This window comes from Palaemon carinicauda, chromosome 2 (assembly GCF_036898095.1).
Source record: "Palaemon carinicauda isolate YSFRI2023 chromosome 2, ASM3689809v2, whole genome shotgun sequence".
Taxonomy (NCBI): Eukaryota; Metazoa; Arthropoda; class Malacostraca; order Decapoda; family Palaemonidae; genus Palaemon; species Palaemon carinicauda.
This window is the reverse complement of record NC_090726.1, coordinates 137846943-137869096: the sequence shown is the minus strand read 5'-3', so window position 1 is coordinate 137869096 and position 22154 is coordinate 137846943. Positions and strand designations below refer to the sequence as shown.

Below are 22154 nucleotides of genomic sequence, written 5' to 3'. Positions count from 1 at the left end.
ATATATATGTGTGTGTGTGTGTGTGAGTGTGTGTGTGTGTGTGTTTGTGTTTGTTTGTGTGTATAAATTTTTATGTTTCTGGTTGAGTCACATTGCTGATGTATTCACTGCAAAACTGCACGCATCAGTTGGCTGAGAATGTCACTTTATACTTCAGTATTTAATTTTGCGTGAAATCACATTTCCCTCTCGTACATTGAGATCGAAAACCGACAAGCAAAAGTTTTAGTTGGCAGAGTTATTATTATTATTTTTTTTTTTTATGGGAAAAATGTTGAGTTAGAATGGGCCAATATTTTTTTTTTCCGGTGAGATAAGTTTTCCGTTTAAATTGATTCGATTTTGCTCTTCTCCCAAATGTGCTTCTTGAAATAATAATGCAATACAGTGGCTGTTTTTGCTTACCTTTTGAGCTTATGTTGCTTATATATTGAGGCGAATTGAAATTAAATTAAGAGTATAATTGTTGCGGTAAAATCAGAGCTTTCACCTCGACTAAAAGTTTAAAATTAGAACCCTTTGACCTTACTGTAGCCTACGGTTGTAATTCCATATTTTGTGAAAATGTAATGAAACTTTCTTAGACTTGGTGATCTTCGAATTTTATCTTATTTGTATTGTAAACATTTCTGCTTTCACAACTGAATTAGGGTACGCCCTTGCTTTACTTTGCATAGCTGTACTAATTCAAGTATATTTAATATATCTATATGCAGAATATATACATCCATACAAACACACACACATATATATACATACATATATATATATATATATATATATATATATATATATATATATATATACACATTTATATGTTTATATATGTACAGTATATATCAGGCTACGGAAATATTGAAACTATTAGAGCTAGTATTTAGTATGGTCTGACGATATCAGTAATATGAAAATGCAAGTACCAAATAGGTTCAAATTTTGTCTTTTCGTTGCTTGATACATATTTTATCCTCAACAAACGTTAACTCTCGTGAGTCTCATATATATATATATATATATATATATATATATATATGTATATATATATATATATATATATATATATATATATATATATATATATATATGTATATATATATATATATATATATATATATACATATATATATATATATATATATATATATATATATATATATATATATATCCCACAATATATTTGTGATGATACCTTTCAATGTGTTTGCTAGGGGAATATATTCTTCCACACCATTGTTATTCACATGTAACCATTTTACTTTCATTTCGTTTCATCCTTATGTCCAACCTTTTTTACTTCTACTTCATGTTGCATTTGTGACCTGCTGGGTTTTCCTTCTGTTGCACCTTGGCACTGAATGGCCTCGAAAGCCCCAGTCGAACATGTAGCCGGTTGTAACTGGCAACAAATGTGAGACTTGTATTCGATCATAAAGGAGCCATTATTAAAGTTCCGATTGAATGGTAGATCAAACACACTTGGAAATGCTTCACATTTCTTCACAAGAATGATTTATCTTACAGAAGGAACCCAAGGTTTCACCAACAATACCTTTTCAATCTTCTCATTTCAGGTGTTGGGTACACGTTCTTTCCGTTTTCGCAGCACGTGTCCGTGTATTGTCCACACTTCCGTTTTTCCACAGCTCACGCGCCTTTGAAACAAATCTCTGACTTCCGCCCTCAATCCGCTCCACCACAACACGCGTAGTGCGGAAGAGAAGGTGATAAGGTGGCCATTTGCGGAACTACATGACGTGCGCGATGGCGGCTTCCTTCTCCCTGTGTTCTTCCCACAAATTACGTAACCCCTGGGCTAAATGGCGGGTGCCTGGCGCGTGGCTTATGGGAACAGCTTGATGTATTGTGGGAACGCTCCAGACGAAGAGATGAAGGGCGAGGGAGAAGTGGAGAGGCTGTTTCTTGACATATGAATATTTGTAAAGTTCAGGAAGTAATCGTTTTGTGGTAGAGCAAATTTGGATGTGACTTTTCTGTTGGTGGTGTTGATATTCTCTTATTGTTTTGAATTCTATTTTTAGATTCTCAGTTTTATATCGTTAGCATAACAATCCAAGTATTTTTTAGTGGATTTAGCATATTAATTTTGTCACGACATAAAGTGTAGAAAAACCTTAATATAATAACATTTATATTCAAGTAGTTTGCATTGCTCTATTAGTATTATACTAAGAAATATCTGTTCATTATTTATAGCAGCCTTATTTATGATCTTTCTTTTACAACAACAATAAATGTAATTTTTCTTTATTTGCTTATCTGTTTAAGTGGCATCATTCAACAAATTTCTTCACCAATAAATTTTTTTGAACACTTGAAATCCTATCAATGGATTCGGATTGAATTTATAAATTGCGTATATTTTCTTCGCTATGATTTAAAAGCTGTTGTTTCTCGATGACGTTGAATTACCATACGGCAAAGATGATAGAGGTAAACACGGTAGTTGAGGGAACTGGTATTTCAGCAGTCATCTGTTATTCTAAGTGTCTTTGGTTATTATAACGTTTTTTAACGTATATGACGTGTTTGTTTTTTATTTTTTATTCAATATATCGCAAGTAACTATGGTAAAATACCAGATTCTTTATGAATGTAAAATAAATCTGTATACATGGATTGGACCATTATTCAGACTAATATCTTTAGAATTTTTCAAACTTCTTTTCAGAACAAGAATGGAAAAAAAGCCATTTGAGTCGGATGTAATGTCTCTAGAGTTAAATAATGTAAATCTTGGTGGTAACATTTAAAAAACACATAGCATATGTGTTTGGCATTAGAAAGGTAATTTTAGTGTTAAGTGACACATCCTTTGGAAGATGGCTTTGTAATGTAATTGGAATGTAGTTAGAATACTTCTTTTTATTTAAAAATTACTATGAAAAGGAGTTTTGGATAAGTGCCGTGTTAGAGCTTCTCTCTCTCTCTCTCTCTCTCTCTCTCTCTCTCTCTCTCTCTCTCTCTCTCTCTCTCTCTCTCTCTCTCTCTCTCTCTCTCTCTGTGGATTATTTTTATGGATATTATTATTAATAATCATATCATTATTAATATTATTGTTAGTAGTAGTATATTTTTATATTGGACATACTGTATAGGGAGTCCTTTTTTTAATCGTTTTTGTTTTTCATTTTGTTCTTGTGAGAATTTTTCTCCTAGCAATATCGTAAAAAAAAATCATGACATTTTCATTTATGATATTCTGTTTGATTATCGAATGGTAGATACTACTTTTTTGGATTGCATTAATATTTGTGAGGAAAAAATATATAAATCAATCATAAATAGCAGAGATAATTTATTTACACTCTACGGATTTGCTTTGCGCATCTTCAACTGCTACTTTTGTGAGATATATTTGGTTAACTTTGGTTTGATTGAGAAGTTACTACAGTGTTTTGCTAATATTGTTTTACTCGGAACTGTGATTTTGCTGGGCAGGATAGAACTGTAGATTTATTGGATTAAAACACTAACACTAAACATCAGTAATTGTTTTATATTTAAAGCCTGTAGGATGGCAAACCTGTTGTTTTGCGTGTTATGATTATTGATAAATAATAATTTTTCGAAATGCGCAACACTTATTCACCGGATCAAAAACGAAGTCATTGGAAATTGAATGAATAACTGAATAACTTGAAGCTTCATAGATATATCAAATTATGATTATCATCATTATATATATATATATATATATATATATATATATATATATATATATATATATATATATGTGTGTGTGTGTGTGTGTGTGTGTGTGTGTGTGTGTGTGTACTTTTTTTACTTGCCTAGGACTGCAATAAATTTTATTTAGAAATATATGACAATATTTATGGGGAAAGTTTATGTATTGTTTCTATTTCTTGTTATCACGATTTGGCGAAATACCTACTCAATATTTATTATCAAGATATCGATTTGCCTTTGAACGAAATGAATGAATTATTTATTTTAATTACTTTAATTTCTTATGGGAGAAAATTTCACCTTTAAACACAAATCATATCAAAGTAATATATATTCGATTTTACATTTCTTATGAGTTCTCACATCTATTACTGACTGGCTAATTTGCATTGAATTATTCTAACCCGTTTATTGATTCCCTCTCTTGCGTCATTGTGAATTACTGCAGTTTATATTTCCTTCAAATCATTACGCAATACTTACCCCTGACCTTTGACGCCACCATGTTGACCTGAGGGGTGAAGTGGACGGAATACCCAACGAACCTCACCCAGTTGCAGAATCTTACTCTGCCCGTTGCCCGCTCGCACACCTCGTCATATCCACCGTATCGCAGGCGAGGCTGAGGGAGGTAAAAAAAGATTTTATTTATTAAATCAAGATAAATTTGGTGTTAACTTTTTAATTTTCTACTTTATGGAATTTTTATGACTGTTTAAATAGATCATAATCATGCCAGCATATTCGTCGATTTCGTAAAAGTGAATAAGCCATATTTTTCACCATGAAACTAGAAATTGCGAATTCATAATGATCTTGTTCACTTTTTGTTGCGATTTTGTGTATAATTAAAATAAATTCAGAAGCAATGTGGAGTAATCTCTCTATCTCTCTATCAGTCGAGAGAGAGAGAGAGAGAGAGAGAGAGAGAGAGAGAGAGAGAGAGAGAGAGAGAGAGAGAGAGAGAGAGAGAGAGAGGTGCTTGGGTATGTGTGTATCTTCGTGCGTATGGAGCAAAGATGACTTCTTGAATTTTAGTTGATTTGGCACTCATTTCCTGAGCAAGAGGACACTGGTTGGATTTTAACTAGATAGATTTTGTATATCCAATTGCTCATGTCTTCTGACATGTTAAATATGTATCTGGTAGTTAATCAAATATACTATGCTGAGGTTAGAATCAAGTATCGGAAAGATAATATCCAGTGATTTGATTAGGTTACACACACACACACTCACACACACACAGTTCCTAGCCATTTTGCGACTTTCGCACCAATCAAAAGTGCCAATATTTTTTTACATATTCACTCGTCGCATAAAAGTACAAGAGTTACTTCAGTTGGTCTGCAATTTAGTGTATAGATCCTTCCCCCGTGGGCTCTTCAAACCCTTCTTTATTTATTTATTTATTTATTTTTTTTTTTTTGCTTCTAAGAACATTTCATAGATGGCAGAATAACAAATTCCTGGTTGTATCAAACTAACACTACGACAGTACTCCCCAGTAAATACTCTGACATACACAGATCATGCGGGGTAAAAGGGAATGGCGAAGTGTACGAAAGGGGTTTGATGAGATCCTTTGGATTTTCTCGTGTAGATGAATGAGAATTCCCCAAAAAATGGTTTTTGCCCTGGATGTTCAGTCATGATAAAACATTTGTGTTGTTTTTCTCTCGCAAACACACACACACACACACACTCATATATACGTATATATATATATATATATATATATATATATATATATATATATATATATATACATATATTGTATATATATATACACACACATATATATATATATATATATATGTATATATATATATATATATAGAGAGAGAGAGAGAGAGAGAGAGAGAGAGAGAGAGTTACTTAGTGTTTAATCCCGGGTTGTACACTTTTTTTTTTTTTTAAGCTCTGGCACACACTGACTGCTGCGGGTCATAAGTTGGATTACTTATAATAACTGGCTATGGACACATTTACTGATAAAGCTTTGTAGAAAAGAGAATAATGATTAGAATTGCTGGAGGGAAACAAATGATAATTAACATGAACATGAACCACCTTAATGATATATAACGGAATCGGTTTAAGATTTTTTTATTTTTATTTATATTTTTTTTTATTTTTTTTATATACATCTAAGGAATGCAGTGGCATGCAGTAAGTGAAGGATGTAGAAATATTACGTTGCATTGAACAGAGTGACGAAAGGAAAGTTGATTTATGAAATAAAACACCTCCTATGAAGTAGGAGAGAAGTTTATAAACTTTTAATGATCGTCGTTGTCTATTAAACAGGGGAATTGGTAAACAGTGTTGTGCATAATAAACGATTTTTGGCCGGTGGAATACTGTGCACGCACCAAAAGGATTTCCTGTTGGGCTGTGCCATTACATGTTTTGTACTCTACGTGTTCGTATTGCCGGATGAGAGAAATCAGTGGCCGGCTGGGGGATATGCTCCAAGGGACGTCGAAAACAATAAGAAAAAAGATGGTCCTTAAAGAGAGGTTTCCGTTCTGCCGAAGGAAGGCGCATGTGATGGAATTTCTCGTAATTGCGTGATGGCGTCTTCCAGTTTTTGACGGTAATTAAGGCTAAATCTGTTTCTTGTCCTTTGTCGGTCATTATATTGCCCACAGGTGATCTTCGATGTTATTTCATCTCTCTCTCTCTCTCTCTCTCTCTCTCTCTCTCTCTCTCTCTCGCTCTCTCTCTCTCTCTCTCTCTCTCTCCTCTCTCTCTTCTCTCTCTCTCTCTCTCTCTCTCTCTCTCTCTCATGTATAAGAGTATTTTAGATACGGGGTTTCGTTTGAATTCTATGGTATTCTTTTGTCTCAAGAATTGTATAAAAAAACTTCCAATTTAGTTCTTGGTCGTTATTTCCTTTACCTAGGAATCGCTCTGAAATCACGTGTTGTTGAACGTTAGATTAGTGAGGATGAATCCGTTCTTTCATTTTATAAATGAAAAATATAGAATTGAGCATTAATAGAAAATCAGGAGCTTTTTTACTCAACAAAAAACCAAGAATATGCAGCCAAAAAGATATATATCTTTTATATGAGATGAACAATCTAAAGTGATTACCTATTTATTTTGTAATTGCACATTTTATGGTCTCTAAAAATTGCCCAATACCACTAGGATTTAATCTTGAGAGAGAGAGAGAGAGAGAGAGAGAGAGAGAGAGAGAGAGAGAGAGAGAGAGAGAGAGAGAGAGAGAGAGAGTAAAAGTTGCTCCCACCTTAACTCTCTTATCTTTCCGTTTTAGAATTAGAGAGAGAGAGAGAGAGAGAGAGAGAGAGAGAGAGAGAGAGAGAGAGAGAGAGAGAGAGAGGAGAGTAAAGGTTACTCCCACCTAACTCTCTTATCTTTACGTTTTAGAATTAGAGAGAGAGAGAGAGAGAGAGAGGAGAGAGAGAGAGAGGAGAGAGAGAGAGAGAGAGAGAGAGAGAGAGAGAGCGCAATGCGAGTGGTGTTATGTCGATTTTAAGTGCATGTTTTGCAACCTCATGAAATTGCAAATGTGTTTCACTAGCGTGTGTGTTTAATGGGTCTGAGACTGCCAGATTATGTCTTCGCCATTGCTGGGCGCCACTTGTGCAACAATAACTTTCATGGTGGGAAAAAAATGGCACAACAGAAGAAGTTTTGATGAAAGTTAGGCAACGAAGATACTGAGCGACAGACGACAAATGTTTTCGGGGAGGAGCAATAAGCACTTGTTAGAAAACAACGAAAAACTTGAAAACGGGAATAGAACATTATTAAAGTTGTTTTAAAGACTAAAGAAAATTTATTGCGATTTTTTTTATAAAGCTTAGTATAACATGATTAATGTTTTAAGAAATGAGTAGAACTTGATTAATACTTATATAAAGACATGTAGAGCTTGATTAAGATACTTATAAAAGCTAGTATAACTTGAATTGAGATTATGGGGGAAAACTAGATAAGTTTATCTAAAACGAACTTAGTAAGTTATGAAGCTGACCAAATCTTGAACATTCATGATCCCGAATGAAAATATGAGTTTACAGAAATAAGAATAAATAATTCAAGAAAAAAATTATATGAAAGATATGAAAGTGTAGCCTACTTGAAAAACAGATTTATTTTTAAACAAACAGCCATGTGTAAGTCACAGATGTTGCAACGGGAGTCGGAACAATAGCAATAAAAACACCATGCGTCGTAACGATAGCAGCAGCTGTAATTGAAATAGAAGAATTTGTCAAGTTAACATACTTATCAGTAGAAGTAAGACCAAAAACTGATGTAGATAATTACCAACTAATATATATATATATATATATATATATATGATTTTATATATATATATATATATATATTATATATGTATAATATATATACAGGTGTGTGTGTGTGTGTATATAATATAGGTATATATATATATATATAATATATATATATATATATATATATATATATATATATATATATATATATATAAATATATATATATTATATATATTATATATATTATATATATGTATATATATATGTATGCATATATATCATCTCCTACGCATATTGACACAAAAGGGCCTCATATATATATATATATATATATATATATATATATATATATATATATATATATATATATATATATAATATACATAATATATCTATATATAGGTAGGTATATCTTTCTTTGCGATGTTTTTTTTTTGTAGCGATGTTAAAATAACTTTTCTTCGTCAATGTTGTTTATGACATCTTGATATTTGATGATTTTTTTTCGAATTGCGTTGTTTTGGTAGCGACGATAGTTGGGGTGTAATGTTTATCAGACATATATCGACGAAAAAAGCTACTAATTTCCTTCTCTCATATCTGGAATAAATAGGTTGTAGAGTGATTCCCAGCCATAATAAAAGAAACATTGTGACCTAATCATTCATGAATAGCTCAATGCGTTTTCCTCTTTCTTACCTGTTATAAACATAGCAAATAAATTTTGGTAGGTTTTTCTGTTTACGAGAAATTCATATTTATGATTTTAATGCAAATTAAAGGAGAACTTTATACCTATCAAATGGCATTCTTGAAATTAAAAAAAATAGTAGTTCAAACTTACTCAGTAGAGAATTTTTTTTTCTTTAATAAATTAATTTATGGAGAATCAATGGAACATTATGCACTGGAAGTAAAAAAAAAATAAAGTAATTGAATATAAGCGATGGGTTAAAACATCTCTTTTTCCTGTAGACACGAAATAGGCATCATTGAAAAACAATTGCACTCTTTAAACACTGTAACATCCAAGTCATGATCTAAGTAAAGTATCACAGCATCCGGCAAATGATTCCTCACCTTATCACGATGCCCTGCGAAAACTAACCGAAGCTTTCGAAACCCGGAGAGCTTAAGCATTCTAGGGGTATTTGCTGAGGTCAACTTCAGACAATAAAAGGAGCTGTAAAACGCCATCATGTATAGTGGAAGCCCTTAAGGGGGATTAACCTGAATGAGAGGGTCTGGTGCTTTGACTTCCATAGCGAGAAGAGAGATAGAGACTTCCAAAAAGAGAAATAAGGGTCCACTGAAAAAGATTCGGTGGGCGAGACGAGGAGGAAATGAGGTTCAACAGAGAAGGTTTAAATGGGACTTTAAACGTTGCTGTTACTATGGAGTTGTTGAATATTCTAAAGCCCATCGAGGACGTATGGGGGAGATTTAAAGACTTCCAAGAGGCGTTCGGGAGGTAATATTTGGATATATTCTTTTACGGGAAATGAGAACTGCTGCCATTGTTTTGGATTTATAATTTGAATGTAATAGCACGTTTTACTATAAATGTATTGTGTTAGAAGTGTTTAATACTTTTGCTTATATATATATATATATATATATATATATATATATATATATATATATATATATATATTTATATATATATATTTTTATATATATATATATGTGTGCCTATATGTGTTTATATATATATATATATATATATATATATATATATATATATATATATATATATGTATATATATATATACACACATTGTATATACAGTATGTGTGTTCATTTTTATGGATATAATTGTGTGTATATGTATGTAACCAATCATAACATCGCTAAATTCCATTATGTAGATCAAGGAGTATTAATTACTAAATTTGAGGGGGAAACAGTATCGAGAAAAATAGTTTAGATTTTTTTATTACCATATCTTTAATCTAATTTACAGTGATTTGTATGAATACGTGCGCATAAAGTGTATGCAGGCCTATGATTCAGTAGTCCGAACGCTTAGCTGTAACATAAAAGGAAGCAAAAAACTCATTTAAATAAAAAAGTCTTGGGTAAAGTTCCAGTATATGTTTCGTTAAGCTTCTGCATACATTAGTGCGCTCGTGCCACGGCAGAACAAGAAACATTTCGTCAGGGATTTTAAAGTACACCTTAACATTGCTAATTTAAGTGGCTTACTGGATGGAAAAATGGACCTTATGAATCTTCGGCTGAGAGCCTATTTCAGCTGTAACATGCTCATTACTGATGTATGTCATGAATTGTGATGATCATCCGGTTATTCATAAATTCATCTCTTGTAGAATTTTATAATGTCGCCGATTCGTCTCCCGGTTCGATTGAGCTCGCATTGGCTAACATCTGGGGTTCGAATTATTGGACTCGTTCTGTCGGATGCTATTGAATGATCTGCGACTCTAAATGATCAATCACTGAGCGTAAAATAGGGTCGGAATTTGGAAACTCTAATGTCCAAAATATGAAAATGACTCCACTCTGGATGCTTCCTTCTAAGGCTACTGCGACGGGTTCGAAGCATTCTTTCCTAATGATGCTCGCTACCACAGATGGCTTCGAGACGTGTTTCGAAGGTGCAGGATTCGAGACGGCACGTTCCTTTCTCTCTCTCTCTCTCTCTCTCTCTCTCTCTCTCTCTCTCTCTCTCTCTCTCTCTCTCTCTCTCTCTCTCTCTCTCTCTCTCTCTCCAGTTTATCACTGTTAAATAAAGAGTTCAAATTGGTGTATAAGCTTATTATCTTGTAATGACTTTACAACTCCCAGTTTGTAAAATCCCATGAACATTTTAATTAAGAAAAAACGTCGTCATGAGATTTGTTACGGTCGCAAGAGAAGTCTCTTTCCGTCTTACGTATTCAAAACCTGGCAATCAGGCAGCCTATCAATTACATACAGATTTAAAGATTTACATCAGATGGACTACCCAGACTCCCCAATTTCCTCTGCATCCAGATTTTGAAATCAAGAGTGGTCTGGTCACAAGTGTACTTGATTGTCCCAAGTGAGTGATGATGTAAACTTCGAATTCCATGAAGCTCCCTCCGTCGGCGATTTCAAAGAACGCTCTAATTAATAGTTATTTTTGGAGGTTATCGTGATTGCTGTGGTATGTAACTGAGAGAGAGAGAGAGAGAGAGAGAGAGAGAGAGAGAGAGAGAGAGAGAGAGAGAGAGAGAGAGAGAGAGAGAGAGAGAGATTAATTTCTTATGTAGCAATAATTATAAAGGTAGGAGGGAGGTAGCATTTGCTTATCAGGTTATTTGAGAGAGAGAGAGAGAGAGAGAGAGAGAGAGAGAGAGAGAGAGAGAGAGAGAGAGAGAGAGAGAGATTTTCTACGCATTAATTATAAAGAAAGGAGGGGCTAGCATTTCCCTACTTAGGTTATTTGTACTAAGAGAGAGAGAGAGAGAGAGAGAGAGAGAGAGAGAGAGAGAGAGAGAGAGAGAGAGAGAGAGAGAGAGAGCTTTATGATTGCAATATTTGTACGAAGTTCCTCCTGAGGCCTGCGGGGACATTTTAAAGTTAATTACAGGAGACGGCCACTAAGAAAACCGTATAGTGGACGAACAACTTGAGAGTTTTGTTTTCGCTTGCTAAATTCCTCATTTTCTCTCTCTCTCTCTCTCTCTCTCTCTCTCTCTCTCTCTCTCTCTCTCTCTCTCTCTCTCTCTCTCTCTCTCTCTCATGTCCTTCAAGGTATGCATTTTTTTTGCTTTACCTGTTTCCTCAACGATCACGGACACTCATAATTGCTTGTTTTTCTTATTTTTTTGTACTAATAATTATTTCAAATAGTTCGCCATAACCTTAAAAGTCAAATGTAAGTGAATTAAATTAACCTATAATTGTTATAAATTCCTCTGTATTTTTATCATTATTTTATCTGTGCATCGTCTAAACTTAAATTCTAGATTGCTGTTTATTAGTTTTCTTATATGCAAATGGAGAACTAAATGTAAGTGGAATTTTAATTTATTTGAATAACTGACCTTGTTGGTAGTTGTTTTTTTTCTATTTTTTTTTCTTTCTGTTTTTTATTTTTTTTTATTTTATTTTTTTTTTTGAAGCTGTGAAGTTCGGTAAGAGTTCTTGTGTGCGAGAGGTAAAAAACCAGTTAAAAGGCTGTACCAAGAGTAACAATAATAAACTGAAAGCGACCTTCAGTGGTTTAGATAAAGATTTAAGATATGGAGTGCATATGCACATAAGAAAAGATAAATAAAAATCGTGAATGATAACGAAACAAGCTTTTATGGCGTGGGAATAGAATAACTAGAAGTAGAAAGTAAATTTTTGAAGTTTTAGACTTGGTACTGGTATGATAATATCTCTGCTTGAGTGAACAGAAAAATATTCTGTGGAAAGGGAATTATATTTGTCCATTTTAATGTATAACAAAACCGAAATAAATAAAATCCATACCTAGCGTATCCTTAAGAATAGAAAATAAATATTTACAGATTGTGATGATTCGCCTTATGTTCTGCTTGGGAAAGTTCAAGTTCAGAGCGTGTATAGATATAAAAACCTAGCATCAGATGTATTTTAATTTTTGTTGTCAAATGAGCTAAGCAGACTATAAAAATGTAAGGTTGTGGGATTATTAAGATAAATTATTCATATAATTTACCATGGTAGTTTTATATATATATATATATATATATATATATATATATATATATATATATATATATATTTATATATATGTGTGTGTGTGTGTACGCGCATGTGTATGTGTTTGTGTGCGCGCGCGTTGCGAGAGAGAGAGAGAGAGAGAGAGAGAGAGAGAGAGAGATCCTTGGGCCAAGTTTAAAAACAGGCTGCACAATTAAAACAGGCGTTTGTAAGATACTAGAATGAAGGGTCTTTGTGAGTATATAGCAGGAAAGTGAAGGACAAGCAGAAAGTTGTATGATGCGGAAATGAAATTTTGGGTTAAAGTAAAAGTAGAATATTTCAGTTACAGGATAGACGAGATGGTGTGTGGGCTTAAAGAGGTTGGGTTTAGTAATGGTGAAAAAGCTTATAAACAAAGATCAGAAGCAAATAAAAATATAAAGGGGATAAGTTGGACTTAATAAAGTAATCCTAAGACAGGACTAGGGAGTACTAGACAATGGTTGCTGATGTCTCAGTACGTAGACCTGTAAGCCTCCACCCCTCACACCAATCTTATCTCACAAGCATGGTAAGATTGTGGACACACTAAAACTATCAGAATTTATGCCGACTTTTAACTCCCTACCCGCAGAACACGAGTCTGGGATGATTCCACTGGCCTGCCACAGCACTAATTGGTATTGGAGATGAAATTTAGAGGGTGATTAAACGTTTTAAGGATGAAGTAAGAGAGCAACTGGTTTGGTGCGAAAGTGGGTCCGAGACAAGTTTGACTGTCCAGTATCTTTTTGTATGGAATTATGGGAGAGTTAGAGAGAGGGGAGTAGATATATACTGTGGGTGCAACGTTGTGTAATGTTAAAAATAAGCCACGAAAAGACTGCAAATGGGAGAAGTTTTCAGATGATTCTATGGCGGTTTAAGATAGTGAGGAGAAACTACAAAAATAGTAAAGTAGGTTTTGAAATTGTTTGCCATATAAGACAGTCAAGAGTAAATGTGAGCAATGGGAAGGTTATTACGGTAAATTGGATACCAGGAAGATGGGATAATGATCGTTAGTATGGAAGGCGGAAGAACGGAAATGCTTGATTTATTAAATAAAGTATAGTTGATATTGCAGTCGATGGTAAGATAAGGAAAAAGGTGAGTCTTAGAACAGGAGAAGCAAGATTTATGAGGCGTGATTTCTGAGCCAACTTTCCTGTATTGAGGTAAGGTGTGGACGTTGATTACAGAAGAAAAGATAAAGGTTGAAGTTTAATATTGTAATGAAATATTTATATAGTATATGTGGTGTAGGAGAATTCATACTGTGAGAAATGCGGAGAATATATTGAGGAGGTTTGGTCCTGTGGAATGTTAGATTACGATAAGTGGAGAAACTGGACGACAATAGACTAGTGAAAAAAGTCAGTAATTCAGAAAGGCTAGAAAGTAAATGGACGAGAAGACCACGAAAGGATTGATAAATGTTAGAAAGTTGTATTGGAGAGGAATGGTGTTTTTATCCTTATATATATATATATATATATATATATATATATATATATATATATATATGTGTGTGTGTGTGTGTGTGTGTGTATAAGTATTTATATATATATATGTATATATATATACATATGTATATATATATATATATATATATATATATATATATATATATATATATATATATATATATATATATATATATATATATATATATATATATATATAACTGTATGTATAAATAAAATCATCATCATTATCAGCCGTTGCTAGTCCAGTGCAGTACAAAGTTCTCAAGCACGTCTTCCCACTGTCATCTGTTTATGGTCTTTCTATGCCATTATACGGCCAAAAATTTTCTTAGCTCGTCAATCCACCTTCTTCTCTTCCTTCTCTTGCTTCGTTTGCAATCTCTAGAGGCCCATTCTGTTATTCTTTTTGTCCATCTATTATCTTTCATTATCATTATATGTCCTGCACATGTCCATTTCTTTTTCTTACATTTTATTAGAATGTTCCCTACTTTAGTTGGCTCTCGTATCTACGTTACTCATTTTCTGTCTCGTAGTATTATTCCCGTCAGTTTTTTTTTTTTCATAGCCCTCTTAGTACAAGGTCTAAAAACATTTTAGTCACAATACATGTTAAAATTTAAATTTTCCAACCCTGAGTACTTATGTCATTGCAAACACAAAGCGTATTTGTCATTGCAATGCCAACACAAAGAGGTATTTGTGAATCTCAAGAGTGTTATCACTTATCAGAAACAGTGACAGGCATTCATTAAACGTCGGTTGTTAGCAGAAAGACCTTCATAGAACCAAATCGAAATCTTATCTAATGAAGAGAATCTTTTTTAAGTCTCGACATCTTTTTGTTTATCTGCTTGCGTGTGTGCCAAGTCGGCCGTTGCCTACGGCAGCAAACGCTTGCTTCGATGCAAATCATTCAGCATACACACGTTCAAGGTCATTGGGATCTCGCTGAGACATGACTCATCTAAATAGTGACCAAGAGAATGTTATCTATGAACGTTTTTATTTGGGGATTTTAATCTCATCTTAAGAACTCTCATGTTTATGACCCATCGAGGAAAGATATTCTTTATCACTCTCTTTAATATGTGATAAATTTATAACCAAGTAGTAAAGGAAGTTTCTTTCATAGTTATTAGCCGACATTTAAAGTATGTCATTAGGCAATGTGAGTCAGCAGTAGCTGGGCGTGGGTAGCAATAGGGCATAGACTGAAGGAAAGGGGAAAGTAAAAGGAAGGTATGATTTCACATATAGTTATTAGGATTATTTTCGTGATATTTTCTATAATTAACATCTATCACCATCTTAATTACCAACCAAAGAGACAAGTGGAATTTCTGTGTTTGCTGAAATTGAACCATAATCTCTTCAATCACTTTTTTTTTTTTCCACCAAGACTTGAATGAACATTTGAAGTCAGAAAAGCATTTTATTTTATAAATTTCCTGACCTATGCTAATACAAGTCAAATGAAGCGGTAGATGTCAATTACTAAAAGTTATGTTGAAAATTTTAAATGTTCTTTATTGATCCTTATAAACCTCGTTGGATATAGTCTAGCTAGCCTTGTCCATGAGTATAAGTGATCTTTTAACCTATGTTTTAGATAGTCATTGTTTTGGCAGCATCTAGACCAGTTCATGACTAACTGTCTAAATGTCGTGCATTACTAAATATGGTTTTATGTGGCTGTAGACCTACTTCATTTGTGTAAGAGAATCAATCACATTTACTCTGTTTAAAAGTAACTTTCACATTATTCTAGATGAGAATAAGGGTGTATGTAATTTTGGTTCAAATCCAGTTTAATATCATTGTTCAAAGCGTACTGTTTGTAACGTTCAAGTTTCATAAAGATATGAATTTGTAAAATAAGCATCTGTAAAACATAAAAACTAGTAAACCTTTTAATAATTATCATAGAGAAAGTGTTGGAAATTAGCTCACTCTGCGATTACCTTTTAGCCCTATCTCAAATGAATTAAGAGGTGTGCAAAGTAAAAAGAAATAACTACGAGTTTTGTGGGGAGGAAGAATAACGTCATTTATTATTATTATTATTATTATTATTATTATTATTACCTAACCTACAACTCTTGTTGGAAAAGCAGGATGCTATAAGCCCAAGGGTTCAGTCAGGGAAAAATAGCCCAGGGAGGAAAGGAAATAAAGGAATAAACACTACAAGAAAAATAATAAACAATTGAAATAAAATATTTTAAGAACAGAAACAACATTAAAATAAATCTTTCGTGTATTAAATATAAAAATTTAAAAACAAGAGGAAGAGAAATAAGATAGAATTCTCTAGCTTGAGGGTACACTTGGGTGTACCCTCAAGCTAGAGAATTCTACCCCCAGATAGTGGAAGACGGAAGACCATGATACAGAGGCTATGGCATTACCCAAGACTAGAATACAATGGACTGATTTTGGAGTGCCCTCTCCTAGAAGAGCGGTTTTTCATAGCTAAATAGTCTCTTCTACCCTTGCCAAGAGGAAAGTATCCACTGAACAATTAGTGTAGTAGTTAAACCCTTGAGCGAAGAAGAATGGTTTGGTAATCTCAGCGTTATCGGGTGTAAGGTGAAAGAGGAGAATGTGGAAAGAAGAAGCCAGACTATTTGGTGTATGTGTAGGCAAAGGAAAAAAATGAGCCGCAACCTGAAAGAAGATTCAATGTAGTACTGCTGTCCAGTCAAAGGACCCAAGGACTCTGTAGTGGTAGTATCTCAACGGGTGGCTGATACCCTGGCAAACCTACTGCCTTCATAAAGGAATATGTTACTAAGTACAAATATTTATCCGATTTTTTTCTTATTTTTGTTTGAAGACTATTATCTTCATCGTTATTATAAAATCACGTGCAAATTTCATAAAGGTTTCTTTATCTTTTGCCCTGGAATGATTGTCAATAGGCAAAAGTTTTGATAAATTTGCGTCACATAAGTAAAAAAGAGAGACCTGGAGCATTCAGATGACACACAAACGAAACCTGTTACTGTGACTTCCACTCTTACGACTACTACTATCGTGGCTACTATTTTTCCTAATGCAACTTTTTGTTAGAATAATAATAATAATAATAATAATAATAATAATAATAATAATAATAATAATAATACAGTAGTATATATTTTATTATTATTATTATTATTATTATTATTATTAGTAGTAGTAGTAGTAGTAGTAGTAGTAGTAGTATATTAGAATAACTCTTCAACTCTACCATGGCGCCTACGTGCAGTTGAAAACCAATTCTATAAACGTCGATGTCAATCTCCCTTGCAACAGATAAATAATCTCTCGTGACGCTCAAGTCGGCGTTTCTTTTGATGACTCAGAAACGGGTTAGAAGACCTCGGAAACCAATCAGGGGCGACAGAGTAGATCCCACACGACAGCACCGGAGACAAGAGCAGTAGCGCTACGAGATGAGCATCGGACATCAAAGGGAAACCGCCCTTATATTGTTACCCTTAGAGTCCACAGTAACAAAACAGGGCACACATAGCTTCCATTCCCTCAATCGAGAGCAGAAACTGTATTACGCTAAATGGACTGATTAAATAAAGGTTTGCATTCCTTTCAGTTATATTTTAAGTCTTGTGTTTTCCTTTATTAAAGGTCAAATTCGCATCTGGCTCAGGAGAAGAAGATGAAAAATCGCTCAAGGGGACTCTGAACTTTATATCTTAATCACAGAAGGGTTTATTTTCACTACCACTTTATATGGAGTCTCGGGGGACTTTGCCAAACAAGCTGCCCCGCAATTATGCGCAATAAAAGTTTGTATAAAGAGCCACTCCGCTACCAGGTCTTTTAGGTATGGTTCCGAGTCCTTAAATGGATGGTGAAATTATTTATTCAAGAAGGAAAACGTCTAACTATCAGTAACAACAACGTCATTACGAGGTACATATGATCTGCATTGTGAAAATATTCTAGACTGACATCACTTGCAAGTGGAGTTCATCACAGCCAGTTATGTCATTATTTTATTGATAAATGATGTAATAACCCAGATCGGGTAGATTCTACTATATATATATATATATATATATATATATATATATATATATATATATATATATATATATACACTCACATACACACACATAAACACACAACCTCTGGCACCCACGGGTTGCATAGAGCTTCAATGAATTCACGCCGTATGTCTCTTTCCTGTGCCATGTTTCTGAGCTCGACCCAAGCCTCAGATCCAACATCCCTTCGCATTGTCATCAGCCACGTTTATCTTAGTCTATCACGTCCTCTCCAGCTCTGCGGCTTACGTTCAGGTGTATCCTGGACTAATTCACCTTCCCTTCTAAAATATGCCCCATCCATCTCCATCTTGATAATCTAACTATATCGTTCTCATTGGGCACCCTTGCCACTTTACGAATTGCCTGCGTTTGTTATATGCAGCTCCCATTGATTACCAAAATGGTTTTCAATGCCTTATTCTCAAAGGCAAGAAATTTTGCATCAGTTGTTACTGTGCTGTACCACGATTCGTGCCCAATTGTTAATATCGATCTTACAAGTGAAATGTATATTTTTATTTTGGTGTGAACTGATATCTGATTTGACCTCTAAAATTTGTTTATTGCTTGTTTTGTCCTCCCAATTCTCTCCTCGAATTCTGCAACTAGTGATCCATCGCTGGTAATGATGGTTCCTAATATATATATATATATATATATATATATATATATATATATATATGTATATATATATATATATATATATATATATATATATAAATATATATATATGTATATATATTTATATTTATATATATATATATTTATATTTATATATATGTATATATATATATATATATATATATATATATATATATATATATATATATATATATATATATTTCTTCATACACCAGTAGCACGTCCAAACCTGCTACCAACATTGTGGCATGTACTCGTATCTTGGACATCCTCTTGCTCTTCTTGATTATAAAGGCCCTTCCTTTCTGATATTTATTTCATTCACGTCTCCAACCCTTCGTATTCCTCGTATGACCTCAGAATTATACACTTTTCACTCACCTATTGTCATCCATTATTTCCACATGAGCTAACTAAATAAAAATACATCTTTTCACCTGCGCTAACCTTTTTATCACTTTTACGTGTCTCCCTATTTCCCTCCTTATCACCCGAAAGTGGGAGACTACTCTTTGTCGTCTCTGCATTGGTCACACTCGGTTGACACATGAATTTCTGCTTACTGGGCAATACCAGCCATATTGTGACGACTGTATGGTATCCTTGACAGTGAGGCATTTGTTGACCCAATGCCCCACTTATAGTAACGAGAGAAATAGATATCTGTTTGAGGCTCGAGGTGTGCATGGCAGGTTCATCTTTGTCAAGATTCTTGATCATGATGTTTCCTACCATGCTAGTGGTATTTTTACGTTTATTTCAGAAGCAGGTCTTCTGAAAGCTACTTAGCTTTTAAAATAACATCTTTTCTGTTATGGTTTTAATTGAATATTATTTTACTCTTTATTAACAATAAACGATATCGGCGTCAATAACCTTAGATGTCAGGATTCCAGCAAACCTCAAATCAATCAATCAATCAATCAATCTCCTTATCAATTCTTTTTACACCACATAGGATTCAATAATAGAGCATCTTAAGTAAGAGAGTCGACCTTTTTTCTTTCATTCACAACAGTCCATTCAGACATTCTTACCCTGGCTTCCACTGAAAGTTTCAAGTTCATAATCTTATGCACATATCCTCCTTCCTTTTGTGTCTTACCTTTTTTCTCGTTTCATGATTTTATATATATATATATATATATATATATATATATATATATATATATATATATATATATATATGTATATATATGTATATATATATATATATATATATGTATATATATATATATATATATATATATATATATTTTATATGAACATATATATGTGTGTATATATATATATATATATATATATATATATATATATATATATATATATATATATATATAAAATCATCTGTTAATAGCGACAGATGGCATTAGGATGATTAACGACACCCATCTCAAAGTGAACTCAAAGTTCAAGGTTCAAAAAAAGAAAGAAAGAAAAAAAAAACACTTAATTGCGTGAATGTAGTATTTTTAGCAATTCACGTTGGTGATCGTTGTGTACAGTAATGTATCCTGAATTGTGATCTTATGTTAGTGAGTTTGATAGTTTTAGTACGTCTCCCAATCCCTAAATCATTTCAGTTTATTTGGAGTCAACACATTTATGTTTACTCTTCTAAATCGAACAATAGAAATCCATTTTTACCTGTGATGTTTATTTTCTTATACAGGAATTTAATACTTAGGGTGTAATTTGCAAGTGAAGCTCGTCTGTAACAAACTGTTCACACAAATTATAAAGAGAAACACACACACAATGCCTGCTATGATAAAGGTAATACTTCAACAATCTTGAGAAAAACCCTTTCACGTCAGATACGTTTGATGATTAGAGACAAAAGTAAAGAGTGGGATATTTGTGCCCATGAGTCTTTGATTACATTTCTTTGATTCTTTGAGTTTCTTATTTTTCTTTAACCATAAAATTGATAGAATATTTTGCTTAGTGTCATCGAACTCCTTTTATGTATGTTAATGACCTTCGCTCAGAGTCATGGGTCATTCTCACATCACTCTCAGCATCGGAATCGGGATCCAATGCGAGGCGAAGGTCATCACTCAGTTCAATACCTTGTAAAATGATGACGTCACTTGAGCACATTTCCCCATTATTCCTTTCAGTAGAGCTTGCATAGGATGCTATTAACCATTTCATTTCCCTCACAGATATCGAGACATAATTACCACTACTGTGATTCAAAGGATTTAATATCCGAATGTCGGTGCTTCGAACCGGCTTCGATGGCTCATAAAAGTCGCTGCGTAAATTGCTTCATGGAAAAGCTTATTGTTCAGGACCTCATCAAAACACGGGTGTTTGGTGTGTGTTTGGCGCTATATGGCTTTAGATGCATAAGCCTTGAAAATACGGTTATGAGGATCGGTTTTTGACGACATGACGTAGCGGCTGGTGTTTTGATTTACTTTTTTTTCTCTTTGTTTTATGAATATTGGAAGGAATATTAATGACTTAAAAGTTGCTTGTTTGGGTTAGGTAATGTTTTGGTTATTATAGGCGGTGAACTCTTAAAAGCTTTATTGTTTGGAAAAGGTCTTTTGAATGTATGTTCGCTTTACATGTTTATAAAGTAAGAATTTAGAGCTTTATTTTGGAATACCAGTATACAGAAATAATTGACGAGTTTTCTAATCACCACCATGCATGCCATGTTTCTCAAAGGGTCGCTAGAAACTAATTTAAACTTAAATGCATCTCTAGTATGACATCATAATTTCTAAGATAATTTCAGTAGATTGTGATTTGGTATTGATGATCTACTCTGAATAGGGTTAAACAGTATCATTCATTAACAAATCACGAATGTGTATCTTACCCCCATCTTTAATGTCTATTGTATAAGCAAGAAAATTACTCGTCGGATTTTGATACCCTCTATGTCTTATGCCATGGAAGATGATAAATTTTGTGCGTGTGAAATGGAACTTACTTCTTTGTCTGCATCCTTTCCCACTTCTACCTGGGGTCGATGTTTGTGAAATGGAACTTACATCAGTGTAAAATTAAGTTTTGCGGAGCAAAAAACTAGAAAAGGCACCAGACCTTGACTGTAGATAAAATATTGTCGAATGCGAAGTGAGCATGGCACCTGGGGGTACCCGTCCCTCCACCATGCTCTCGCCCGATGTGGATCTCATCAGAGACTTTGGAATCTGGATTGAGCATCAACTCCATCGTAAAACTATAAGGACGTCACGACGAATGGTCTTGGCATTCTTCCATTCTCTTCGGACCATACCTTTCCTACACCTTCCATGT

General features: G+C 33.6%; 1 protein-coding gene and 1 long non-coding RNA gene across 7 annotated transcripts in view; one reads left to right on the top strand and one right to left on the bottom strand.

The window, feature by feature from the left end:
- The window catches only part of LOC137627326 (uncharacterized), a 700057-nt gene that overhangs the window by 371274 nt on the left and 306629 nt on the right, over positions 1-22154 (top strand). The window contains exon 5 of one of the 4 annotated variants that reach the window (XR_011041146.1): positions 1572-2968. The exons of 2 other annotated variants lie outside the window; for them this stretch is intronic. This is a non-coding gene — a long non-coding RNA (uncharacterized lncRNA). Of the gene's footprint in view, positions 1-1571; positions 2969-22154 lie in introns of those variants that run through there. One more of the 4 variants, XR_011041144.1, reaches the window with a different exon arrangement.
- Positions 1-22154, bottom strand: part of LOC137627303 (uncharacterized) — a 44608-nt gene that overhangs the window by 3974 nt on the left and 18480 nt on the right. For all 3 annotated transcript variants that reach the window (XM_068358388.1, XM_068358396.1, XM_068358402.1), the window contains exon 3: positions 4192-4330. In XM_068358388.1, the coding sequence (XP_068214489.1) occupies positions 4192-4330 (139 nt within the window). The remainder of the gene's footprint in view (positions 1-4191; positions 4331-22154) is intronic.